At 41.6% G+C, this 23,796-nt stretch overlaps 1 protein-coding gene and 1 long non-coding RNA gene across 3 annotated transcripts in view; one reads left to right on the forward strand and one right to left on the reverse strand.

Moving 5' to 3' along the window:
• Positions 1 to 701: 701 nt before the first annotated feature.
• LOC117512460 lies at positions 702 to 23,368 on the reverse strand. The gene is made up of 3 exons (XR_004561296.1): positions 23,236 to 23,368; positions 4,966 to 4,970; positions 702 to 929 (listed from the first exon to the last, which is right to left on the reverse strand). It is a non-coding gene; the product is annotated as an uncharacterized LOC117512460 (long non-coding RNA).
• The window catches only part of bgnb (biglycan b), a 49,435-nt gene continuing 26,418 nt past the window's right edge, over positions 780 to 23,796 (forward strand). The window contains exons 1-2 of one of the 2 annotated variants that reach the window (XM_034172539.1): positions 780 to 936; positions 23,238 to 23,502. In XM_034172539.1, coding sequence (XP_034028430.1) covers positions 23,253 to 23,502 — 250 coding nt within the window. In that variant the 5' untranslated portion in view covers positions 780 to 936; positions 23,238 to 23,252. Of the gene's footprint in view, positions 937 to 23,237; positions 23,503 to 23,796 lie in introns of those variants that run through there. The other variant, XM_034172540.1, reaches the window with a different exon arrangement.

Consider the following 23,796-nt stretch of genomic DNA (forward strand, 5'->3'; position numbering starts at 1 on the left):
AACATTTTGATATGCAACATATGGGTACAATACGCAAGTACATTAAAAGGGGAATTTTTTGAAGGTGTGGTAAAATGACCTGGACATGCTGATGACTCTCTGGAGCCCAGAGACTTAATGCAGCTGGACAAGTGCCACATAGCCAAAATGTAATAGTTAATTCCCTCACAATGCAAGTGATAGTCATCATCTTTGTCTCCCTCAACATTAAGCACCTTGCCATATGTTTATTTGGTTGACTGCTACATCCTGTCAACAGTGTCATCAACATGCGACTGAGTGATGTATCTCTGTGACGTCTGGTGAGCTTCAAATGTCAGACTTCTTGTTCATGAGACAATGCTCCACCTGATCAGTCAAAGGCAATCCCTTTATGACAGAGGTATGCACACCAGTGAGGACTGTTGCCACATCAAAATACTTGAAAAAAATCAACTAAATGAAATAATTTAATGTTTTAGTTTTAGTTGGTCTTGCTTTATATACAGTATATGCTGCCTATCATATTATTACAATGATACTGGAAGGACTTGTGATGTGCTACGAATGGCAAACTGTCTTTCACTGACCCTTATACAACAGTGCCGACTGAACAAGCTTGGGTTTTGCCCCCCTCCCTCCCTTCATCCATCCCAAGAGGAGAGGAAAGAGGCTGGCTTGTAAACTTTACAGGCTTGACTCCCTTTGCTCCCAGTCATTTCTTTGGTTTGGACTGAAGAGAGCACACAGTGTTAGTTTGCTGTGGCCCACAGTGGTGGAGGAGCTGTGGCTTGATGTCAGAAGACCAGAGGAAAATACTGTAATAATCCCTAAATGTGATGAAAATTGGGACATTTTCTAAATCTCCGGGATAATCTGACGCACAGAGGGAGAAAGCACCCTTCAGTCTTTTTTTTTTTTGAATATTGGAATTAAGATCTTACTTCTAGCTAAAAGGTAGGGTAAATTGTATTTACCTAGTGCAGCTTTAACTGTGTGTGTGTATATATATATATATATATATATATATATATATATATATATATATATATATATATATATATATATATATATATATATATATATATATATATATATATATATATATGTGTGTGTGTGTAAGTCTATGTGATACATTCTGTTGACTTCTCTTAATCGCTCTGTTATGGATTCTCCATTTTCATTTGGAAGCCACTTGATTTTACCTTACTGTTATTTACACATTTATTTGCTTTCGCCAAATGAAATTAGATCAAAGTAATTACAGCCACCTGTTAATCTTGCTTTAATCTCCAGTTTATACTCTGGTGTTACAGTAGGTGGCGCAATGTACCACCAGACACTTCAAATACAGCATAAAAATACAACATAAGCATTAAAGAAGAAGAAGAGAGAGAAATCGCAAGGCTTTTGTTCATGTGTCACTTTATCCTGAGATGCATGGCGTTCACAGCAGCTATTTTTTATCATCCATACCTGCTTTATCCTTTAGGGAGAATAATTCCGGCGACACATCCCAGTCAAATTGACCTTCGAATCCAGTAGCTTCTCATTTGGAAATATTGAGACATCTCGAGGGTACGATTTCATACGGGATCCAACAGTTTCCGGTTTACTCAGAGAATTGTTGTAATCTTTGTGGTTCTTTGTGTGGGAATCTGTGGTCTGATCTTTTGATCCCCAGGGCCTTATCCTTCTCAGATGAGCTGCATCATGAAAACTACCTGTGTGAACCACTTTCCTTCTTTTCAGACCAGTTATTTTGGGTGAATCACTAAAAAGACAAATGCCTTCTGTAACCCGCCATTGCTCTCGTCTTTAAATGTAACTGCTGTGCGCTGATTAACCCTAACCCTAACTGCAAACAATATAGTGAATCACCCAAGTCAAACAAGTTATTTACTGATTTACGTTTTGCTTCATGGCCTAATTTTGAGCAAATGGTCTCATGTTTACCACTGGTTAGCTACCATCTATGAGCCAGATACATACAGGGGCATTTATCTGAGTTTCCTTCCTGTATAAAAACAAACATCATTAGCCTGGACTTGGTCTATCTGTCTCTTGACCGTCATTTTTCTCTTGTATATTACAGTGTATTTGGAATGTATTTATAGTGCTTCACTTTTTCCACATTTTGTTATGTTACAGCCTTATTCCAAAATTAAGTAAATGCATTTTCCCCCTGAAAATTCTACTCTCAAAATTTTCTTTTTTCTTTTTCAAAATTTATTAAAAATAAACAACAATAAGGGCCCTTCCACACATAGTGTGAATATGTACAACTCAATTTCAATTCAATTTCAATGTATTAATTTATATACCGCCAAATCACGACAAAGTCGCCCCAAGGCGGTTCACATAATTCACAACAACACAAATTAATCTAAAATCACTTTTAGAAACCAACAATAAAACTTTAAAATACAATCTGGCAGAGACCGGTAGCCAATGAAGGGATGCCAGAATGGGTGTAATGTGGTCAAACCTTCTACTTTGTGTCAAAATTCTGGCAGCAGCATTCTGCACCAACTGAAGTCCTCGAATGCTAGACTGCGGCAGGCCAGAGAATAAAGCATTACAATAATCCAATCTAGAAGAGACAAATGCATGAATCAGAGTCTCAGCATCAACCATAGACAGGATGGGGCGAATCTTTGCTATATTTCTCAGATGAAAGAAAGCAGTCCTCGTAATGTCCCTAATGTGGAGGTCAAAGGACAACGTAGGATCAAAGATTACCCCAAGGTTCCTCACTTTGTCTGTATGATGTATAACACATGAACCTAGGCTAAGTGTCAGCTGATCAAATTGGTGCAGATGTCTTGCTGGGCCAAGAACCATCATTTCAGTCTTATCAGAGTTCAAAAGTAGAAAGTTGCTAGACATCCAACTTCTCACTGCTGCAAGACAGTCCTGTAAAGATTTTATGTGGACAGGATTTCCAGCAGCTATCGGCATATACAACTGAGTACCATCAGCATAACAATGAAAAGCAACCCCGAAACGTCGCAAAATGTTCCCAAGGGGTGCCATATACAGGGAAAAAAGCAGGGGACCCAGAACGGATCCCTGCGGAACCCCAAACTTCATGCCCTTAAAGTCAGAGGTAGTGTCATTGCACAAAACACAATGGGAACGACCAGACAGATAAGACGTCAGCCACACAAGAGCAGTTCCAGTAATCCTGAAACAGTTTTCTAGCCTATCAAGTAGAATATGATGATCAACTGTGTCAAACGCAGCACTGAGATCCAACAACACCAATGCTGTAGTAGTATCCGAGTCCATTGCTCGCAGAAGATCGTTAACTACTTTAATAAGTGCTGTTTCTGTGGAGTGATGTCTTCTAAAAGCAGACTGCAGTGGCTCAAAAAGGTCATTCTCAGTAAGATAGTCCACAAGCTGCCGTGAAACCACCTTTTCCAGAAATTTAGAGCAGAATAATAGATTTGATATCGGCCTATAATTTTTCAATTCACCAGGATCAAGATTAGATTTCTTGAGTAGTGGTTTAACCACTGCAGATTTAAAACAATTTGGAACAGATCCAGGGTTTAAAGAAAGGTTAACAATTTCCAGCACAGTCGGCCCAAGAATGGGCCAAAGATCCTTAAACAATTTTGTTGGTATAGGATCAAATAAACAAGTTGTGCTTCTAGTAGACATCACAAGTTTCGTCAGCACACCTTGTGAGATACTGTTAAATTCTGTGAATCTAGGTAGCACCTCAGTAGTAGTCCCCAGCTCAGTAGCTGAATACAATGATTGGGCCAAAGTATGCTGAGATGTGCTCAACCTAATATCTTCTATTTTCTTTTCGAAATAGTCCAGAAAGTCCTGTGCTGAAAAAGGAGAACGGCCAACAGGTGGCTGTCCATGAATAAGAAATGCCACCGTATCAATCAAGAACTTTGAGTTATGCTTGTTTTTGTTGATCAATTCAGAGTAATAGGCCTGCTTCGTAGCCAATAAAGCATGCTTATAATCTAAAATAGCTTCACGCCACGCAAGGTGAAACACCTCTAGTTTGGAACTACGTCATTTCCGTTCCAACCCTCTAGCCTTCTTCCTAAGGTCACGCAAATAACTGTTGAACCAGGGTGTCTGTGCTTTGGGAAGGCGTGGCTTTAATAGAGGAGGCGCAATCTTATCAAGTGTGGTTTTTAGCATTCAGGCTATCTGCAAGACTGTCTACTGACTGAAATTTCATCAAGCTTGAAGGTAGGATTTCAGGTAGTCTCGCTTCGAGTTCAGTCAAAGTTGAAGGTTTAATTTGTCGCCGCAATGATAGGCAAGGTTGTTGCTCCTCTAAACGCGGCAGCGTAATTGTAAACCTAACAAGCGAGTGGTCAGAGACCGCTGATGCAAGAGGCAGGATGTCGATATTTGTGATAGCAAGGCCACGTGCAAGAACCAAATCCAGAGTATTACCACTGATATGCGTTGAACCATGAATAAACTGCCGAAATGCTAGTGCATCCATGATTTCCAGAAATGATTTACCGAGGGGATCAGAGAGCTTATTTATATGAATGTTAAAGTCACCAATAATCAAAATGTAGTCTACACTAGTTGAAAGACTAGAGATGAACGTGCCAAATTCATCTAAAAAATCAGAATATGGGCCAGGAGGCCTGTAGACAGTGACAATATAACATAGCTGATTTCCAGTTTTATGACCTTGAGAGTACTTAGCATCATGGGCATAACGGAGAATCAGATGTTCAAATGAATTATATTTATGACCCCCAACAGTTACTAAAGTAAACCTGGATTTATAAATAAAACCAACACCCCCGCCTTTCTTCACATCACGTGAAATGTGACTAAAAGTGTACTCCGGTGGGTAGGCCTCATTCAGAGGAAGGACAGCTGTGGATTTAATCCAGGTTTCACATAATCCAAGTATATCCAGACGATGATCCACAATTAAATCATTCACCAGCAATGACTTCAGAGACAATGATCTGATGTTAATGAGACCCAAACTAAGGATCTTGGTGGGATCAGCAGGTTTTAATGAAGTCATGCGGAAGTTCTGCTCCTCAGCAGCCAGTGACGCAGCGTGTTTCAACGGCCGGAGGAGCTCAGGTGAAACGCCGCGTCTGCGAGCCCGCAGACGACAGCACCGGCGTAAAAACTCCGCAGCCCGGCGAGAGGCAGCAGCGGGAAGCTGCGGCACAAACGGGCACAGCTTTAGCGGAGCCGGTCCGGTCATCAGTTCAGGAACAACAGGACGAATCCAGCAGCCTCTCGTGCGCAGCGCGCGCTCCCACGCACAAAAATATCGTCCATCCCAGAGGAGGCGAGGATCAGACCCTCTAGTGAAGGCTGCCAGGTAAAACTTAAATTTCACCAACACACCGCTCCGCTTTCTGCGCCTTCTAAAGCACCTCCTCCGGAGAGGAATGCAAGGAAAACGGAGCAGGTGGAGCGGGACGTCCGCGAGCACAGGTGGCAGAGCAGGGCGGGGCGCGGGGCCCTCCCAGCCAGGACCCACACGACAGCAGCAGCTCATAAAGAGCATTAATGTCCAAGAGAGACTGGCAACCATACACAAGCAAGGCTGAAGTGTCCCGGCAGAACACACAGAGCAAAAACACAGCAACAAATAGCAAAAAACTCGACGAGCGACAGGGCTGACGGCATGCCAAACACACAGGTGCCATCTTGCCAATCATACCACCTCCAAGTCATACAACTCCAGTGCGACTCACGGCAAAACAGCTCGTATGACCAAACCACCAAACATTGCGCTGACGGGCAGGCAAGCACAGTGCCGGTGCGACAGTTCGTGCATGCGGGAACACAATCCTGAAAAAAAACAACAAAAAAAAAACAAAAATTACATGCCACTCACGGGACTCAAACCCGTGCCTTCCAAAAGCTCTGAGTGCCAGTCAGAAACTTTACCACTGAGCTACAATCATAGTCCTGTGAAAACTGCAGGAACCTGCCTGATATGAGGAAGGAGATGGATGTATTTAAAATTAAATAAACCCACACACTATATATATATATATATATATATATATATAAACACATTTATCAAGCGGGCAATGCAAATATGGTCCGTCTTTTCCTCTGAAGATGGCTCATGGTCAGACATACAGTCATGAAGGGGTCCTTAAATAACCCTGGTTAAGTAAAAAGAAAACAACACCACAGGACTCAAACCCACACACTCTGATTATCAGATGGAAACTTTACCACTGCACTACAATCACTATCTTGTAACAGGAGAGTGAAATGGGTAAAATCAACAAGCAGATAAAACGTATTTTCTAAAAAAAAAAAAAGCACTGTGATAACTGACCAAACATTGTTTGGTACGGTGTATTTGCCATACTGTTGGCTTGTCCTGGTCATGTGTCCTGTCAGACGTGACATTCAGATCACCTGCTGCGTGTCCAAATGGAGTGACGGCCCATTTCTCCTCCCATCACAAAAGCGATATATGTTTTTATGTATTTCCACACAAGCACACACACTTACTTGTCCATCAAAACATGGGACATGTGCTGCAGCTGTGATGCCCAGGACCGGAGATGTCCCAACATCTGTGGGCAGCCAGTCACGCCCCCTGTCCTGTCAGTGCACAGACCAAGATGTGACTATGATCAGATGAGAGATGCCTCGCCTGTGGGGGGGGGGGGGGGGGTGTCGAACCACACGCACTGATGTGTTGTGGGGGCGGGGGGAGCAGGGGGAGAGTGCGAAACACACGCACACATGTTGTGGGGGGAGCCAACACTTTGGCACACCACATGTGCAACTTCACAGTCTTAGACAAATTTCACATCCAGACTGCTTTCATGATGATAGTACGAATGGCCACATTTTCTAAGTGCCAAATGAGCGGTGTTAGATGTTTGTGCGTGTTAGCTGGAATTTGGCCGACCCCTCCGCGAGATGGTTCGATGGGCTTGCACAACACACACTCTGTCGTTCAGCCGGTGGTGTGCGCAAATAGTTGTCGCAACAGGTGTATGAGGCGTTGGAGGCAGCTATGAAATTACACCTTTTGCACACGATTCCTGCTTCATGCGCATTTTCTGCGCAAATCGAGCAAATTCGCACAATGTGCTAAGGGGCCCTAAGAAATCACACGTACAGAAGTATTCACTCCCTTTGCTCAATACTTTGTTGATGCACTGTTGGCAGCAATTACAGCCTGAAGTCTTCTTGAATATGATGCCACAAGCTTGGTGCACCTATCTTTGGCTAGTTTTGAGCATTCCTCTTTGCAGCACCTCTCAAGCTTCATCAGGTTGGATGGGGAGTGTTGGTGCACAGCCATTTTCAAATCTCTCCAGAGATGTTCAATCGGATTCAGGTCTCGGCTCTGGCTGGGCCACTCAAGGACATTTACAGAGTTGTTGAAGCCACTCCTTTGATATCCTTTGATATCTTGGCTCTGTGCTGCTGAAAGATGAACCGTTGCCCCAGTAAAAATGTGGAAAAGGTGAAGCGCTGTGAATACTTTCCGGCAGCACTGTAGCTAGACTACATGTGAAACCCTTCAATTTTATGCAGTAAATCTCACTGCTGGTCAGTCTCAGGATCCATCTGAATTCTTGATTTTACAATCTGTTTTGCTAACTTTAAGCTGCAGTTCCATATTTCCCCCAGTGACAGGAAAATTCTGAGCTGATTCACCCACTGCCACATTAGGAACAGCAGGGACTCCAGTATTTTATCGGCTTGGCAATGAGATACCCATATGATTCTCAGTTGGCAGCAGGTACTAGTAATTGGCGGAACCAGAATGGTTGGCAGAATCAGAATGATAATAATTATTGATGGAATGATTGACAGAACAGCACCTTACTATGTCCCCTTCTCTCAAAATATTGATAACCATTCTCAAGATAATGTAATTAAATGTTATTATACAAAGCAGAACCCCCCCCCCCCCACCGTCATGTTCAAAGCACAAATTTAACTCTTTTCTGTCCTAAGTACCACAAATAGCTGGAATAGTAGATCGCCATATGGGGAAAATTTACCCGCACTAACACAAGATGGCACCACACAAGCTCCCGTTCTGCCATTCCGTTGCTGTTCTGTCATGAGTTTGTGGCTTCTAATTCTGACCTATAGCTTTACATAGTGGTTAATAACTTGATTATTTTAATGGTGAGACCTGATCATCTCATCAATGCTTGTTTTGGGTGTAATATAATCAAAAATGACCACTCCGCTGATTGTCATCCATTCTACCAATTACCAGCTGTTCCAGTTCCATTCCGCCTATAGTTGTGGTGATTAGTTGCTCCCTGAATGCTGGTCAGTTTAATGGTCCAATGAAAAACAATGAAAACCAGGACATTGTCATCATGTTCTAAAAAAACCCCAGGACTGTGAAAACAGAACATGTCCTGGGAAAACAGGACATTTAGTCACCCTACGTAAGATTTCACTTGTTTGTGTAGCCATTAGCCATCCACACAAGCAAACTCAATAAGTCTAGCTCGGTAGCTGGCTAGCACAAGCACAATATGATAATAACTCAGTGTGAGCGCTCACGTTGAGAATGACACATATGTTGCTTAGAACTAAGATACTACCAAAACAAATATCCCAAGGCATGGCTGATGACAGTGGCTGTGTCCCAATTCTAAGGCTGTAATCATCATCTATTTATGCTGTAAGTGCTGGGACTAAGCTGCTCCATTACAGCTTGTGAAGTGGCCAACATCATGGCCTTCTTTCCTTTGCAAGTGATGGATACATCAAGTGGATCCTTCATGGCCCAAACAATCCCATGAGTCCTTGTGTGATTTCCCCGCAAGACAAAAACAGTTGGTCAGTTAAAAAAAAGACATGAAAGGACACTTTTAGGCTCTATTGACTATATACACGCATTACTTCCGCATTCTATGCCTGATGGCACCTGATGGTCTCGTCAAGTGCCAGATCTAATACAGCTGGCTCTGCAGATGAGCAGTAGTCGTGGTCAGGCAAAGTTACCTCCATTGCTGGTTTCTCCAGGTGATCAGCAAGAGGGTTTGGTCACTCTCTTCGCTCCCAAACACTGGACGAGGGGCAGGAATGGAGTAGCTGCTCGGGTGCACCGAGTTGAATGGAACATTTCATCTTTCCCCTCAAAAAATATTCTTTCCATTGCATGAAAGTAAAAGTATTCATTATTTGTTTTATATAACACCTAAAATAAATCCTTGTCATTTGATATTTTCTTAATTTATAAACAAGAGAAAAGGAACTTACATTTTAATGTGTGTCACTGGTACTTTGATATGAAGAGGTTCCAAACAGCCCAACATGAACTTTAAAGAGCAGCCCAATCCAATCCACATCAGTCAACTTGTAAAAACAGATAGTTCAAAAATAATCCTGATGATGTAGTCCGTACTTGATGCAGTGCAAACACAAACCCCGCCATGTTTGTTTTTAAGCTAAGCGCCATCAAGACTAGCGTGCATGCAACGTGGTCGCAGCGTGCAATAGCACAGAATGTATAGAACCAAAATTGCACACAAAATAGAACCAAAATTCCACTGTAAATGGAACACAATGGTAAATGGTACAAATAAACCATATCATGTGACATGCAACCACCAATCAAATGAGAAGGATCTGTTTTTGAATTATATAAACGGTCACATTTCAAAGTGATTAGTGTCAACTTAGCCAAGATAGCGGATTTAGCGACTATTTAGACTTTTTTTTTTTTCCAAAAAAGTGACTTTTCCTGGTGTTATTGGACAAGTGTTAAATGTTTTTTCACTGACACACAAAATTAAAGCAGAACAACAAAATAATAAATAAATGTCCCAACTGCCTGTGTGCCATGTCAATTCCAGGCAGATCTGTTCTTTGCAAAAAATAAATCACTGCACTAAATCCCAGATTTAAGAAAACTAAAGTTAAAAAACCCAAGTAACTCCACTAGAGTAAATGGACAGCATTTATACAGCACTTTTCCATCTGCATCAGACGCTCAAAGTGCTTTACAAATTATGCCTCACATTCACCCCGATGTGAGGGTGCTGCCATAGAAGACGCTCACTACACACCAGGAGCAACTAGGGGATTAAGGACCTTGCCCAAGGGCTCTCAGTGATTTTCCGGTCAGGCTGGGATTTGAACTGTGGATCCTCTGGTCTCAAGCCCAACACTTTAACTACTAGACCATCACCTCCCCTAGTGACCCAAAAGAGTATCTCTTTTGGGTTACTTTTGTTAGGTCTAAGCCCAAGAATCAACAGAAGAAAGTTATCTGTAGTTCTAAACATATTTAGTGTGTTTTTACTCACTTTTTGTCCCTCCCACAACATTCCTCTCCAATTACATACACATGGTAGATTATGCAAATTAGACAGTGACATCATTTAATTACTTTTAGCAACTTTTAGGACAGCCAATAGCGAATTTCCTTACTGAGGAGTTGACAACAGTGTTTTGTTCCAGTCTCCGCTGGGTGTGAAGGGTTGAAACCTGAAGACTTTCATTAGTGCAGCAGATAAAGGAATATTTACAGAGGAATCCTTCAGATGGTGATACAAGCACCAAATTTGGCAAAGGTGCACCTTAGATATTACTCTTTTGAAAAAACCAACGGTCCACTCAAATTTTCAGTAGGCGTCCACGTAGGGGTCAATTGAAGAATTACATATGGGTCAAAATATAAAAATGCTCCAGTCATATTGAAAATTATACTACATTATTTGTCTGATTGTAAAGATTCCAAAAAGGTATAGCTTGGATGATCTATGACTGAATTCGATGGAGTTATGGGGTAAAAACAACAAGAATGGTGACAAAGTTCAGTTTCAGTTTGTACAGGGGTCAAAAGTTAGAGTTGCTCCAATTTTGTTCAAAGGTGATGCAAATTATTGGATGAGTTAATAGGGTTTCAAAAAGGAATAGTTTGCACCATGTTTCATGCTTAGTTATCACGTTACGGGGTAACATGTCTCACATGTCATAGAAGTCAATGGACGTCAACATTATTTGACCTTTACTTTAGAGACCAAGCATTCAGCACAGTCAACACTATTCCATTTATTAATTAAAGTAGCTCAATCAACAATTTGTACCATTTTTTACTAAAATTGGAGCAATTTTAACTTTTGACCCTGTACAAACTGAAATTGACTTTTGTCACCATTCTTAAGGTTTTTACCCTATAATTCCATTACATTCAGTCATAGATAGTCCAAACTATACCTTTTTGGAATCTTTATGATCACACAAATAATGTGGTATAGTTTTCAATATGATTGGAGCATTTTTATATTTTAACCCCTGTGTAATTCTTCAAATGACCCCTACATGGCCACCTATTGAAAATTCAAGAGGCCCGTTGGTTTTTTCAAAAGAGCAATGTCTAAGAAGAATTTGTGCTGGATTTGGTGCTTGTATCATCATGTGAAGTCTTGTTTCAGTTATTTGCTGCACTACATGGGACACAACCCTTAGAACATAGATATCAAGCTGATTGAAGAAAGAGCCAAGAGGGCACAGGTTTTTTGTAACCACCAACTCACCACGTGATTTCACTGATTAACATCACTTTGAGCAGAAGGGATGAGTTCATCAATGAATCACCTGGTGGAGTTTGTAACCACCAACTCCACCAGGATTGCTACAGAGAGAGTGCTGGATTGCTGTTGTATTCTTGATTTTCAGGAGAAAGAAGGCTGCATTCATTGGTTGCATTCCAAGGAGCCTTTGAAATGAGACAGCCTAGATGTGCCACTATGACACATGCAGCTTTAGAAGGATGCAGCCCCCTGAATTGAGACAGCCAGCGAATTACTGAGATCTTTTGGTGACTTATGTTATCACCAGTCCAGTTCTCAGGGAGAGTTTGGCCAAGGTCGCCACCTTTAGGGGGTTTGAGGGACTGGCTTTGATCAGTAGTGGAATTTTCCTTACTACTAAACTGAAAACAAATCATCCACATAATTGTGTTTTGGACTTGCTATCTTTGCTGTATTTTGAGAAAAAGATTTGTCCCATTTTGGTTTGTCAAACAGCAGCCAAACTTGGCAGACTATTCATAACTCAGTCATAAACATCATAAATGCCAGATACTTCAGCAGAGCCTGAGGTTCATCTGCCTGTAGGTGTGGACCTACAGGTCAGTTGTCCCATATGGTGTTGACTGATAAGGCTGTTTTTGTTGTTCTGCCTTGCTTTGCTCTTTGTCCAGCACTGATTGGGTCTTGTCCTTACAGCACAGCCACCACATCCAAGCACGGTGGCAGTAGTGAAGCTGCCAAATAGCTTCTTTATTTAGGGAAAGGAGTCACCAAATTACAGCTACTGGTGCAGTTAACTCCACCCGAGCACTCCTACTGGACCCGCCTAGTACTAACAGCCTGAACATCTGAAGGAGAGGATTATGACTTTGGACTGTGTCTGTTCGTGTGTGCACACGTATGTGGAAAAAAGGAGGCATACCACAAGAAAATGAAAAATAGTCAAATTTCGGATGTCAGTTTTGGAGACTATTACTTGTTTTGCATAAGGATAACACCTTCTTAATGCAAGTTTCTAGCACTCCAGATGTGGAATTGTGCATGCCTTTTTTTAAACTCAGCTTCTGCTTACTCCAATCAAGGGTCATAGGGGGGTTGGAGCCTATATCAGCAGTCATAGATCATGAGGCGGGGTAGATCAGAGAATTTGGAACTACTTTTCAATTGAAACTGGTTCTTGATCATCATTCCTAGTTTTGCATAGATGTGTGCATGCACGGCCAGCGCTCAGAAGAATGTGTGTGTGTGTGTGTGTGTGCAGTGTTATACAGGCCAGAACATGCAAATCTGTTTGAATGCAAATTCTCTGAAAACCAATATACACAGACCAATGTGTCCAGTCAAAATTTAATTTATTCTCTGGAATACAACAGAAATTCAGTCAGATATTTTGTGCACAGTCAGCACTGCGATCACTGAACTGCCATGTAATGTTAATCTGCATTGAGTGTTGACGTGGCGGATGCCAATACACTTGCGCTCTGGAGCCAGCTGGCACTTTGGTAAGCTCTCTGCCCCCACCTTACTCTGTTCACACAACTGCCAACGCAAGAAGCAGATCAGATGTGCTCATGAGTGCAAACAGAAAAAAGAGTGGCAGCATTTTATTTTGGACTGACATGTAAAACTTTATGGGTTCTGGCACTGCCAGTGTTGAGGGTTCACAGCTGGTGGTGCCAAAGTGTTAACATTTAAGTGCCGCTGGCGTATCAGGGTTCCTCTAGAAGTTGTCAATGTGACCAACAAAATGTCTTGCATTTTTTTTTAAACCAGTCACCCCTAATCTAATGTCAATGCACATGGTCCACCAGTGTTCAAACATTACTTTATTATAGAAGAAAGGCACACCTTGAACTTCCAAAGATGTGCCAACAGCATTTAAAGTATATATATGTACAATTTCACTTTGGGAAACATTTCATGTACTAGTAGAAATCTATGGATTGGCTGAGGCTGAGGTGAAGCTGTCCATCATCCAGTGCTTTCATCAAAGAATGAAGGGTAAAGTCCAGTCAAATGGTAATGTGACAAAAGTCTTTGATATAAACAGTGTTGCAAAGGAAAGTTCTGTCCTCACCCAGGTCTTCTACCAAATCTTCTTTTGTTGCGTGCTGGTCCAGGTAATCCAGGAAGGATTACTGCCTCATTGTCTTAATGCTAAAACAATGACCTGACATGATCTTGTCTAGGAAGCTCTCACTGATGGCTTGTGTGGAACCTTACCTCCAGCTTATGCTGTATTGATTCAGGGCTGTTTGGCCTGACAATTAGCCTCAGCAAGCCCAAAGTATGACGGCCCGACTACGTCAAAGACCAACCAAACAGAACCAACTATCACCATGGTTCAAAGCTAATTAACATCAAGCACCTCAAATATCTGCGAAGTATTGTCCCTTACTATGTCTCCCTTGATAAAGAAAAAGGTACTTGGTACAGCAAAAGTAGTCAGGTCCTGAAGAGGCTCCCCAAAGACTGCTTCATGAGCACAACATATGCCTGACAACAAAATTAAAAGTTTCCAATGCAGTGGCTCTTCCCTCACTTGCCCTGTGAATCTTGGATGCTGCACTGCAGGTACATGAAAAAAATTGAATTTGCTGGCAGAATCGTACTGCAAACATCAAAGTTCTACATCGTGGTTGTTCCACCAGTATTGAATCCATGCATATAAAGGCCAACTCCAATTGGTAGGACATGTTATCCATATGGAGAAACATTGCATGACCAGAAGATTGTTCCATAGTGAGCTGGCAAGTGGTAAAAAACACCAAGGTTGACCAAAATATATCAAACTCAATCTTCACTGGTGAAGACTGATCCGGCTTCCAAAGACGACGACGAAAGACGAATTTTTGTTTTGGCAAATAGAAAATAAACACACCCAAGCCTTTATTCTGATGATCTCAGACTATAAGCGCTGCAGAGATAAAAACAGCCAGGTCGGCTGAAACGTCAACAGCCAAGTCACAGTCTAACAACGGAAAACGTCCCTGGTAACCAACAAAACCGGGCGGGATGACCGGCAGAATCTCTTTGTTAAGGTCCCTGAAGCAGCTGTGTGACAGACAGATCATCGACTGAAAATGAGACGATTCCCAGCCTATGGAGACTGATCTGCACAGCGTCTAAGTAAGACTAGGCTACGGTGTCAGATAAAAGAGTGGCTTTCTTTTAATTCTATTCACTGTCACTAACCATCTCTCATTAATAAATACCAAAGAAAATTCCCTGATGATTAAGACAGAATTCATTCTTAATGTCAGGACTGGACGAGGGCAGGACACAAATGCAGGCTCGACAAAAGGAAATATACTTAAAGGGTGGTTTATTCAGGCTTGGGATCGTTAACAGCAAGGCAGTCCACGGAGCAAAAATACTTGACAAGGATTAAGCTGAAGACGTGGTCCAAAGAACAAGCAAGGTCAAAACAGGAGCAAACAGGTATGTCAGAGCAGAGGCAAAAAACAGGATCCAGAACACAAAACAGAGTTCAAAAACAAGGCTTGGCAAAACAGGAACGAAACAAGAGGCTGGTACGTGAGGGAATCAACGAACGAGCGGGGAAGAAGTGAACAGACGCAGGTTAAATAGGGACAGGTCTTAATCAGGAAATGAGGTGCACGTGGAGGAGGAAAGGCCTAGAAAGGGGGGCGTGGTCAGGTGACAGCTAAGAGGCCAATGATGCAGAAGGGCGGTGACAAATGGGCAAGAGAATGACAGATGAAGGGGCGTGGCTGACTGAGAGGACAAAGTGCAGGTGCGGAACAGAGAGTGCAGTGATCCGGAAAAGACTGTGGAAACAATGAGAGACTGACAAGCAGGAGCAAGAGAAAGGTGATTAGATACAAACATGACAATAAGAGATAGTACAAAGAAAACCACCCTAACTTGAACAAAACTGAAAAGCATACAGGAACGTGATAAGTGAATCATGGGAATTAATACAATAAACCTACTAAGAACAGACAGAAGAACTACAAGAAAACAAAACTGAAAACCAAAACCAGAAATACCCAAATACTTAACAGAAGAGAGAACAGTAACATAAGCAAACAAACACTAAATGCTGAAACATAAAAACAGACTGTGGATAAACTAGAATGGAACTAAAACATAGCTGTAAAGTAACAAAGAAAGAAAGTGACAAAGCAATATGAGAACATTGAATAAACGTGAAGAAAGAGGCAATAACAAAAGAAGACTAAAACATAACTGAGGTGAAAAGTAACAAAGGAAGAAAGTGACTAAGCAAAAATCAGAACATGGAAAAAAACCCCACATGAAGAAAAAGGTAATTAACAAAACGAGGCTGATGCCAAAGGAACAGAACTAAATGAAGAAGGGACATATGGGCTGAAGCCTGGAAACGGCCGGGACATGACACTTAAACTCCCGCAACTAAACCAAATTATCTGAACATCATACAATAATTGCTCAGTGAAATTCATCATCATTAAATTGCTTAATGTGATATGTACCGTTATTTAACTCCTGACCTGAGTTAAATAAATGTTCTAAACGTGTGAAGTTGTCTGTGATTTTGTACGTTTTACAGAGGGGGTCGGACTTGATCTCTGGAACTTACGACTGTAAGATTAGAGACTGATTTTAATATTTTCTATTGACTGACCCTGAAATCATAGATATTACAACCTTGTTATAATATCGTTCAGTCATAGGTGGTGCTCCCAGTATTCGAGGTAAAATTATCTACATGTGATAATTTCAAATATCCTAAAACACATCATATTCTTCCTGCTACACATTTGTGATATTGTGACGAAAGCGCCTCATTTTCATCACAGCAGCATTCATTCTAATTCATTCTGTGATGGCTGCACAAAATTAAAAGTGAAGTGGGGGGAAGGAGGAGTATTAGGTTATGGTTAAGGTTAGGGTGGGGGGAAGGAGTAGGGCTAGTAATAGTGAGTTAAAAAAAACCTGTCACGAAAATTTGACTCATTTTGTCACAGGAGCACAAAAAACAAAACAAAACAAAAAACAAAACGTGAGACTGGGCTGTAATAATCACATTAATCCATTTGATCGCTTTCGGTGAAGAGATTCTGTCTCAGACGAGCGGCAGAGCGCTGAAGTGACGCATGCACAGTGGAGGCAGGGCGGACCAATTTTTAGGGGTGGACTGTTCGGTCTGTAACACTGAAAATCAGTCATACTGAAAAAAAAAAAGGTGTTTCCTTTGTTTGGTGACAAGGTTACCTTCTTCTTTGAGATCCTCATAAAACACCAATTGGACAATGTACATCTTCAGCAAATTCTGGAGATTCCTCATCACTACATCAGGCCAGGTCAAGTCTGGCAGCATGCTCTGGTGTCGCATGTCGCTCCATCCACCACACTACTTAACCTTCTTGATCCTTGGATGGCAACCGCCCAGTTAACCGATCTATTCCCATCTCGCAAAAGTAACCATCTAACTTCCACAACTAGGTGATCAATGGGTGTCCACCTCCTTCTCCATCTCCTGAGGTTCTCAACACAGAGGTATTGTCATACTTCTTCATTTCCTTGGAAATGCGTCACATGGCGAAAATGTCGTAGTTGCACTTCTATGTCAAAGAAAACCCAAACAGCATGTGATCTTCACCAGATGGTACTTTCATCAGCCCTTAATTATCTGAATGTTTGTGTTTTCACTGCTATTCTGTCTCCATCACTAATCCTGCTGTGATATTTCTAATCCAGTCGTAAATTATTTGAATTTATGTTTCTAAAAACGTCTGCGGTTCGGAGATCATCAGAAAACAAACACTCCACTTCATTATTAAAACCAGAGCTGATTTACCACTTTAGCTCTCACATTCTCACTTCCTGCTGAAGCCGCCACTCACTTTCTACTCTTTTTTGTGTCTGTCTCCATGTCTATCACACTGTTCTTGTGTGTTTTGCTGCCCAGCCACTCCACAGCACCACAGGCACTAACCAATGAGATAGGAGTCCATCCATGAAACCGTTCTCGGCCTTTAGAAAGGAGGAGCTGTTCGCTAATTGAGATGGAAGGTTTGTTGGTTTGTTTTCATGCCAGACCGGACGTCTCATGGCTCATAGTTTAAGTGGCAGGAATAAACAGAAATTCACCCTCCAGAAGCTGATAAAGTGGTTATTAGAGGCAGAGAGGCTCCTTGATTGTGGGATGTAGTTTAGTCTTATCGTCATTTTGTGTTTATAGCAGCCTCGCGCGTCATTCCCGCGTGATGATAGACTGCGCTTGTTTCGAGCTTCCTGCTTTTTGTGTCCGACATCTCCAGCAGCTCGCTGCGTGACAGACAAATCACTGGTTTGACTGATGAAAATTGACTTAGTGTTTACCTCAGTTTGTCGCATTGGTGTTGCTTTTAGTGTTAGGATATGTACTTATTAAACCTCAGATAGTGTTGTGCTGCCCATGCAGAAACTCTAAGTGTAAAAAAATCAGTTGTGTAGTGTTTTCTCTGTGCAGTCTACACTGTGTGTCCTCAAGTGTTGCGTGGCATTCCGTATATATTCTCAAGCTGTGTCCCTCTGGCTGCATTCTTCTGGCCAAGTCAAGGCCAGCAGTGTTTTTTTCTTTTGCAAAATGGTATAATTTCGTAGCTATTTTTATTGCAGGGAACATAGTGCAGGGGCCAGTTTTTCATCCTTCCAGGCTAAGTCCACATCCTGCACAGTCTCTTTGTTTCAGTAACTCTTAATGTCCTAAAAATGATGCTTTGATTTCATCAAATTTATCGGAGAAAAATGCTTCATATGTGCATTGGATTCAAAGCATAATATCCATGGGTGGATGTGGTTGAATTGATAAGCATGTGCCTGAATCACAATTGATAAGCATCTTGGTCTTGAGAACCAGCGATGGTTCTCAAGACCAGGCACCTAAGTGGCTCTACCTACTCTATTCTACTCTTCTGTTCTACTCTTTTTTTTTCTTTTTTTTTTTTTTTTACATATTTAGGTATTTCTTTGTATACACTAGTAGAGTGCTGCTTTAGAATTGGAATATATTATAGAAGACATACCTTACCTGATTTTCATTCTATTTCCCCCCATATTTCAAGTAGTTTACAGTATATGTAGCACTGTGCAGGTAAGAAGAAGTTTACTGAACTGAACTCGGCCAATGCTGTGATATTTGCGGAATCAATAAATGACCCGAGCACTTGAGAAGCTGGATGAGGAGTCAGAGTGTCTGTGTTTGCAATTCTCCTATATCACAAATAATAGACTTCCAGTGACTTCCTGGATTCAGCCATCAAAACCGGTGAAAGTGTTGAACTTGTAGAGACATTCACTTCAGCTTTGAGATTGACAGACACCTGAGAAGAGTAATTACAACAGATGTGACACCTTCTTTGTAGGAGAACAAAGATCCAAGTCTTTAGGCTCCTGGTGCTTCCTGTCTTACTCTATGGTTGTGAGACTTAGACATTAATCAGTGACTTTATGCAACAACTGGATGTCTTTGGTACTATGTGTTTTGAAAGATTCTTGGGTACCACTAGAGTGACTTTGGGTCAAACGAACCGTTACTTGGGATGACTCACATGGGAAGTATTAGGTGCATTATGAGGGAACATCAGCTCTGACATTTTGGTCATGTGGCACAATTCTCTAGGCATGATGCAGCACACAGATTAATAAATAATGAGAAACAATGGCTTATAAATCTGATTTAGTACATTTCTGTATGAAAACACTCTCTCTTACGGAACGCATTCATTGTGTACCGAACTCAGTCTTTTTTCTTTTGTGGTTAAAATCATATAAAATCCCTCCTGCAGTGTCAGCATGCTGCCATGCAAGGTGCCCAGCTACTCAACAGGTGGTTTTGCTGATGAGCTGCTTTCCTCAACATAAAGTCCAAATCATTTGTGAAATCACCTGCTTGCCTTCAGTGAAAATCTGCATTGGTTTGGACCTTCATGCACCCACCTCCCCAACTGCTGGAGACCATCACCTCTCCGATATTTGAGTTTTACAATGTAACCATTGTCACAGTGAGAAAAGAAACGGTTTACATCTCTGATTTAGTCCATTTCTGTGTGAAAATATTCTATTATTCCAGTATCCACGTCCATTAAGATGATGGCAAGAAACCTTCTATGATATATTACATATGCAAAACAAAGTTGTTCATTGGGTGTGGCCCATTTCAGGGGCCACATCCTGCTAAGGTTGCACCTTGCAATATCTGTCCTTCTGAGACCATGGAAGCTGAAAATGAAATGAGACAGTCTAACCCTATTTGTTTCTTCATCATTAGCTTTTCCCACTTCTATCGCCTATTGCTGAGCAACTTGCACAACAGTAGAGGTGGGCGATACCGGGAATTTTGGTATTGATCCAATACCAAGTAAATACAGGCCCAGTATTGCCGATATCGATACCGATACTTTTTCATATTTAAGCTTCATAGATCCAAAGGATCCAAAAGACCTAGGATAGAATTTCGACAAACATTGTAGGTGACAACAAAATACTTTATTATCACAATCAACAGTTTTGTTTAAAAAAATATCACTCAACACAACTTAAAACAAAATCTCCTGAGGTAGAGGGCTGACAAACCACAATACAAGGGTGCGCTGCTCCGTGTTGTGTGACACAGAGCAGCGCTGCTCTTAGAGAGAGTAGACTTTGATGAATCTGCGTGTGCAGCAGTCAGTGCGTGCGGGAGAGAAAAAAGCTTGAGTATCAATCTTTTTACACAAGGATCGTTCAATATCAATACCACCGTTGGTATCGATATTATCAATATTAGGATCGATCCGCCCACCTCTACACAACAGCACATGACAAGCTAGTGCAGTGGGCATAACCCGTAGCATTGTAATTATTTTCAGTACTGTTTAGATTTTACTTATAAACATTGCTTATTTCTAACTGTACATATGGAGCCCAAAATGTCCATATTTTTTTTTTTAATTCAGAATTCAGAAAGGTCTTGTCTCAGAGTGATGCTGAAAAACTAATTCATGCATTTATTTCCTCTAGGCTGGACTATTGTAATTCATTATTATCAGGTTGTCCTAAAAGTTCCCTAAAAAGCCTTCAGTTAATTCAAAATGCTGCAGCTAGAGTACTGACAGGGACTAGAAGGAGAGAGCATATCTCACCCATATTGGCCTCTCTTCATTGGCTTCCTGTTAATTCTAGAATAGAATTTAAAATTCTTCTTCTTACTTATAAGGTTTTGAATAATCAGGTTCCATCTTATCTTAGGGACCTCGTAGTACCATATCACCCCAATAGAGCGCTTCGCTCTCAGACTGCAGGCTTACTTGTAGTTCCTAGGGTTTGTAAGAGTAGAATGGGAGGCAGAGCCTTCAGCTTTCAGGCTCCTCTCCTGTGGAACCAGCTCCCAATTCAGATCAGGGAGACAGACACCCTCTCTACTTTTAAGATTAGGCTTAAAACTTTCCTTTTTGCTAAAGGTTATAGTTAGGGCTGGATCAGGTGACCCTGAACCATCCCTTAGTTATGCTGCTATAGACGTAGACTGCTGGGGGGTTCCCATGATGCACTGTTTCTTTCTCTTTTTGCTCTGTATGCACCACTCTGCATTTAATCATTAGTGATTGATCTTTGCTCCCCTCCACAGCATGTCTTTTTCCTGGTTCTCTCCCTCAGCCCCAACCAGTCCCAGCAGAAGACTGCCCCTCCCTGAGCCTGGTTCTGCTGGAGGTTTCTTCCTGTTAAAAGGGAGTTTTTCCTTCCCACTGTAGCCAAGTGCTTGCTCACAGGGGGTCGTTTTGACCGTTGGGGTTTTACATAATTATTGTATGGCCTTGCCTTACGATATAAAGCGCCTTGGGGCAACTGTTTGTTGTGATTTGGCGCTATATAAAGAAATTGATTGATTGATTGATTGATTAATTGTGGAATGATTTGGGATTGTTTGGGCTGTTAAGGATACACCTGCAGTATCTTTCACTTCTGCTAGAAAGAAGGCGACATTCGCCTCTCAAAGAGCCTTAGAAATAAAGCAGTCTAGTCAGGACACTATGTCGCATGTGGCCAATGTACGCTGTCTTAAAGATGCAGTCCATGAATTGGGACACAGACTTTGATCTGTTGCTTTATTTGGAGTTTGTACATGTCATATGTTGTGTCACAGATGATAGAATTTACTGTTTTTGAATGATCATGGTGACAAACTGGAGGGGATGGACTCTATCTATCTATCTATCTATCTATCTATCTATCTATCTATCTATCTATCTATCTATCTATCTATCTATCTATCTATCTATCTATCTATCTATCTATCTATCTATCTATCTATCTATCTATCTATCTATCTATCTATCTATCTATCTATCTATCTATCTATCTATCTATCTATCTATCTATCTATCTATCTATCTATCTATCTATCTACCTACCTACCTACCTACCTACCTACCTACCTACCTACCTACCTACCTACCTACCTACCTACCTACCTATCTATCTATCTATCTATCTATCTATCTATCTATCTATCTATCTATCTATCTATCTATCTATCTATCTATCTATCTATCTATCTATCTATCTATCTATCTATCTATCTATCTATCTATCTATCTATCTATCTATCTATCTATCTATCTATCTATCTATCTATCTATCTATCAGGTCTTTTCCAAAGCCTCAGAAAAAGCCCATACAAGTAGAAAATGCTTCATGCACAAACAAAAAATTAGAAACTAGCCAATTTTCAACATTTTATGTTAAAACAGTGAATTGCATTTCAAAATTTGATTTGTTTCACTCAATATTGGTTTCACTGTGGCCAGTCATTCCTCCATCTCATTTCATTCCTCCCTCTCCTTTCCCGTTTCCTTCCTCCCTCTCCTCCTATTCATCAGTCACTTGGTCCTAATAACACTGAAAGCCAGAAGCTGCTCTCCTCTTGCGTCCAATGAAAACCTGATTGTGTTGTGACAGGATGTTTAGACTTCTCTGGAACGTCCATTTGCATGCTAACTATTGGTGTTAAAGATTTTTTTGGCCTTCTGTGGGACTACGAAGGTTGCTAATGAGAAAGAATTTAACCCTTACAAGGCTAGAAAGGCGGGTTCTGGGTCATGCCAACATCTACTGTAAACTGTAGGAGTAGGATTTACTTTGCAAGATTAGCTGTGGGGAAAATGACATAATTTCCTGCCATGAGGATCAGATGGCTGTTTCAGAAGTCATTTTTCTTGAAATTAGTTTTTTTTTTTAATGTCGAGTGGGTGTGGTGACCCTGTCAGGATGAAAGCAAGCAAACAAACACAAGTGTAGCCACTCAGTTTTCTGGTGACCTCAGTTAGCGGCCTGTGCCCAGCAGTGACATCATAGAGTCTGTGTTTCTTGACATGGTGTCAACACATGCACACGCACATGCACACGCACATGCACTTACATACCCAGTCACCCCTCTATATGAATGGTGGCTTTGTCTGAGTGCTTGGGTGCAGAAATAAAGTTTTCCGACACTGAGGTGTCCTCTATCGGATTGACCAGCCAGAAGAGACTTGATCTCATGGGAACAGACTGGGTGTGCAGACAGTGACATTTTTTCACAGTGGTTTTAGTCACTTTTATTCCAAGCGTATATTCCTGGCAGGTCTAACAGGGCAATGAGTCCATTTCACAGCATTTATGCAGGTTTTTTTTTTCCTCACTAGTGTACAACACCAGTGTTGTTAACACATTTCACACACACACCAGAATTGAGTAAATCTCATGATGTTCTCCCTCCTTCTGCTGTTTTCACAGGTGTTACACGTCACCATGTTGCCACACTGCTCCGTCTTGGTGTTGCTCTGTGTGACCCGGCTGCTCTCCCTGTCCTCGGCCCTGCCCTTTGAGCAGAGAGGCTTCTGGGATTTTGCCATGGACAGTATGGACAGTGGTGGGTTAATGGCGATGATGAAGGATGAGGAAGAAGGTTCGGCCGTGGAGGAGCTCCCTTCGCCAGACGTTCACATCTGCCCCTTCGGCTGTCACTGTCGGCTGAGAGTTGTCCAGTGTTCTGACCTCGGTCAGTGCGCATGATGTGTAACTTATGTGTCTACAACACGTTCTTGCACCCGAGGTCTAACATTTGATGCAAAACCCTTGTCGTGACCAAAAGTTAATATGTGAGAAGTTGGGTACCCCTTTATGTTGTGTAGTGACATGTGGGGAAACCCTATCCCTGACCTTAACCCTAACTCAAGCATAGATAAATGCTGTGTAGAGGGATGACTCCGGAGTCAAGCAGATCATGAAATGAGGCTTCTGCTACTCAACTCCTCACATATTGACTCTAAGGGGTATTGACCAAGTGTACGTG

This window comes from Thalassophryne amazonica, chromosome 6 (genome assembly GCF_902500255.1).
Source record: "Thalassophryne amazonica chromosome 6, fThaAma1.1, whole genome shotgun sequence".
Taxonomy (NCBI): Eukaryota; Metazoa; Chordata; class Actinopteri; order Batrachoidiformes; family Batrachoididae; genus Thalassophryne; species Thalassophryne amazonica.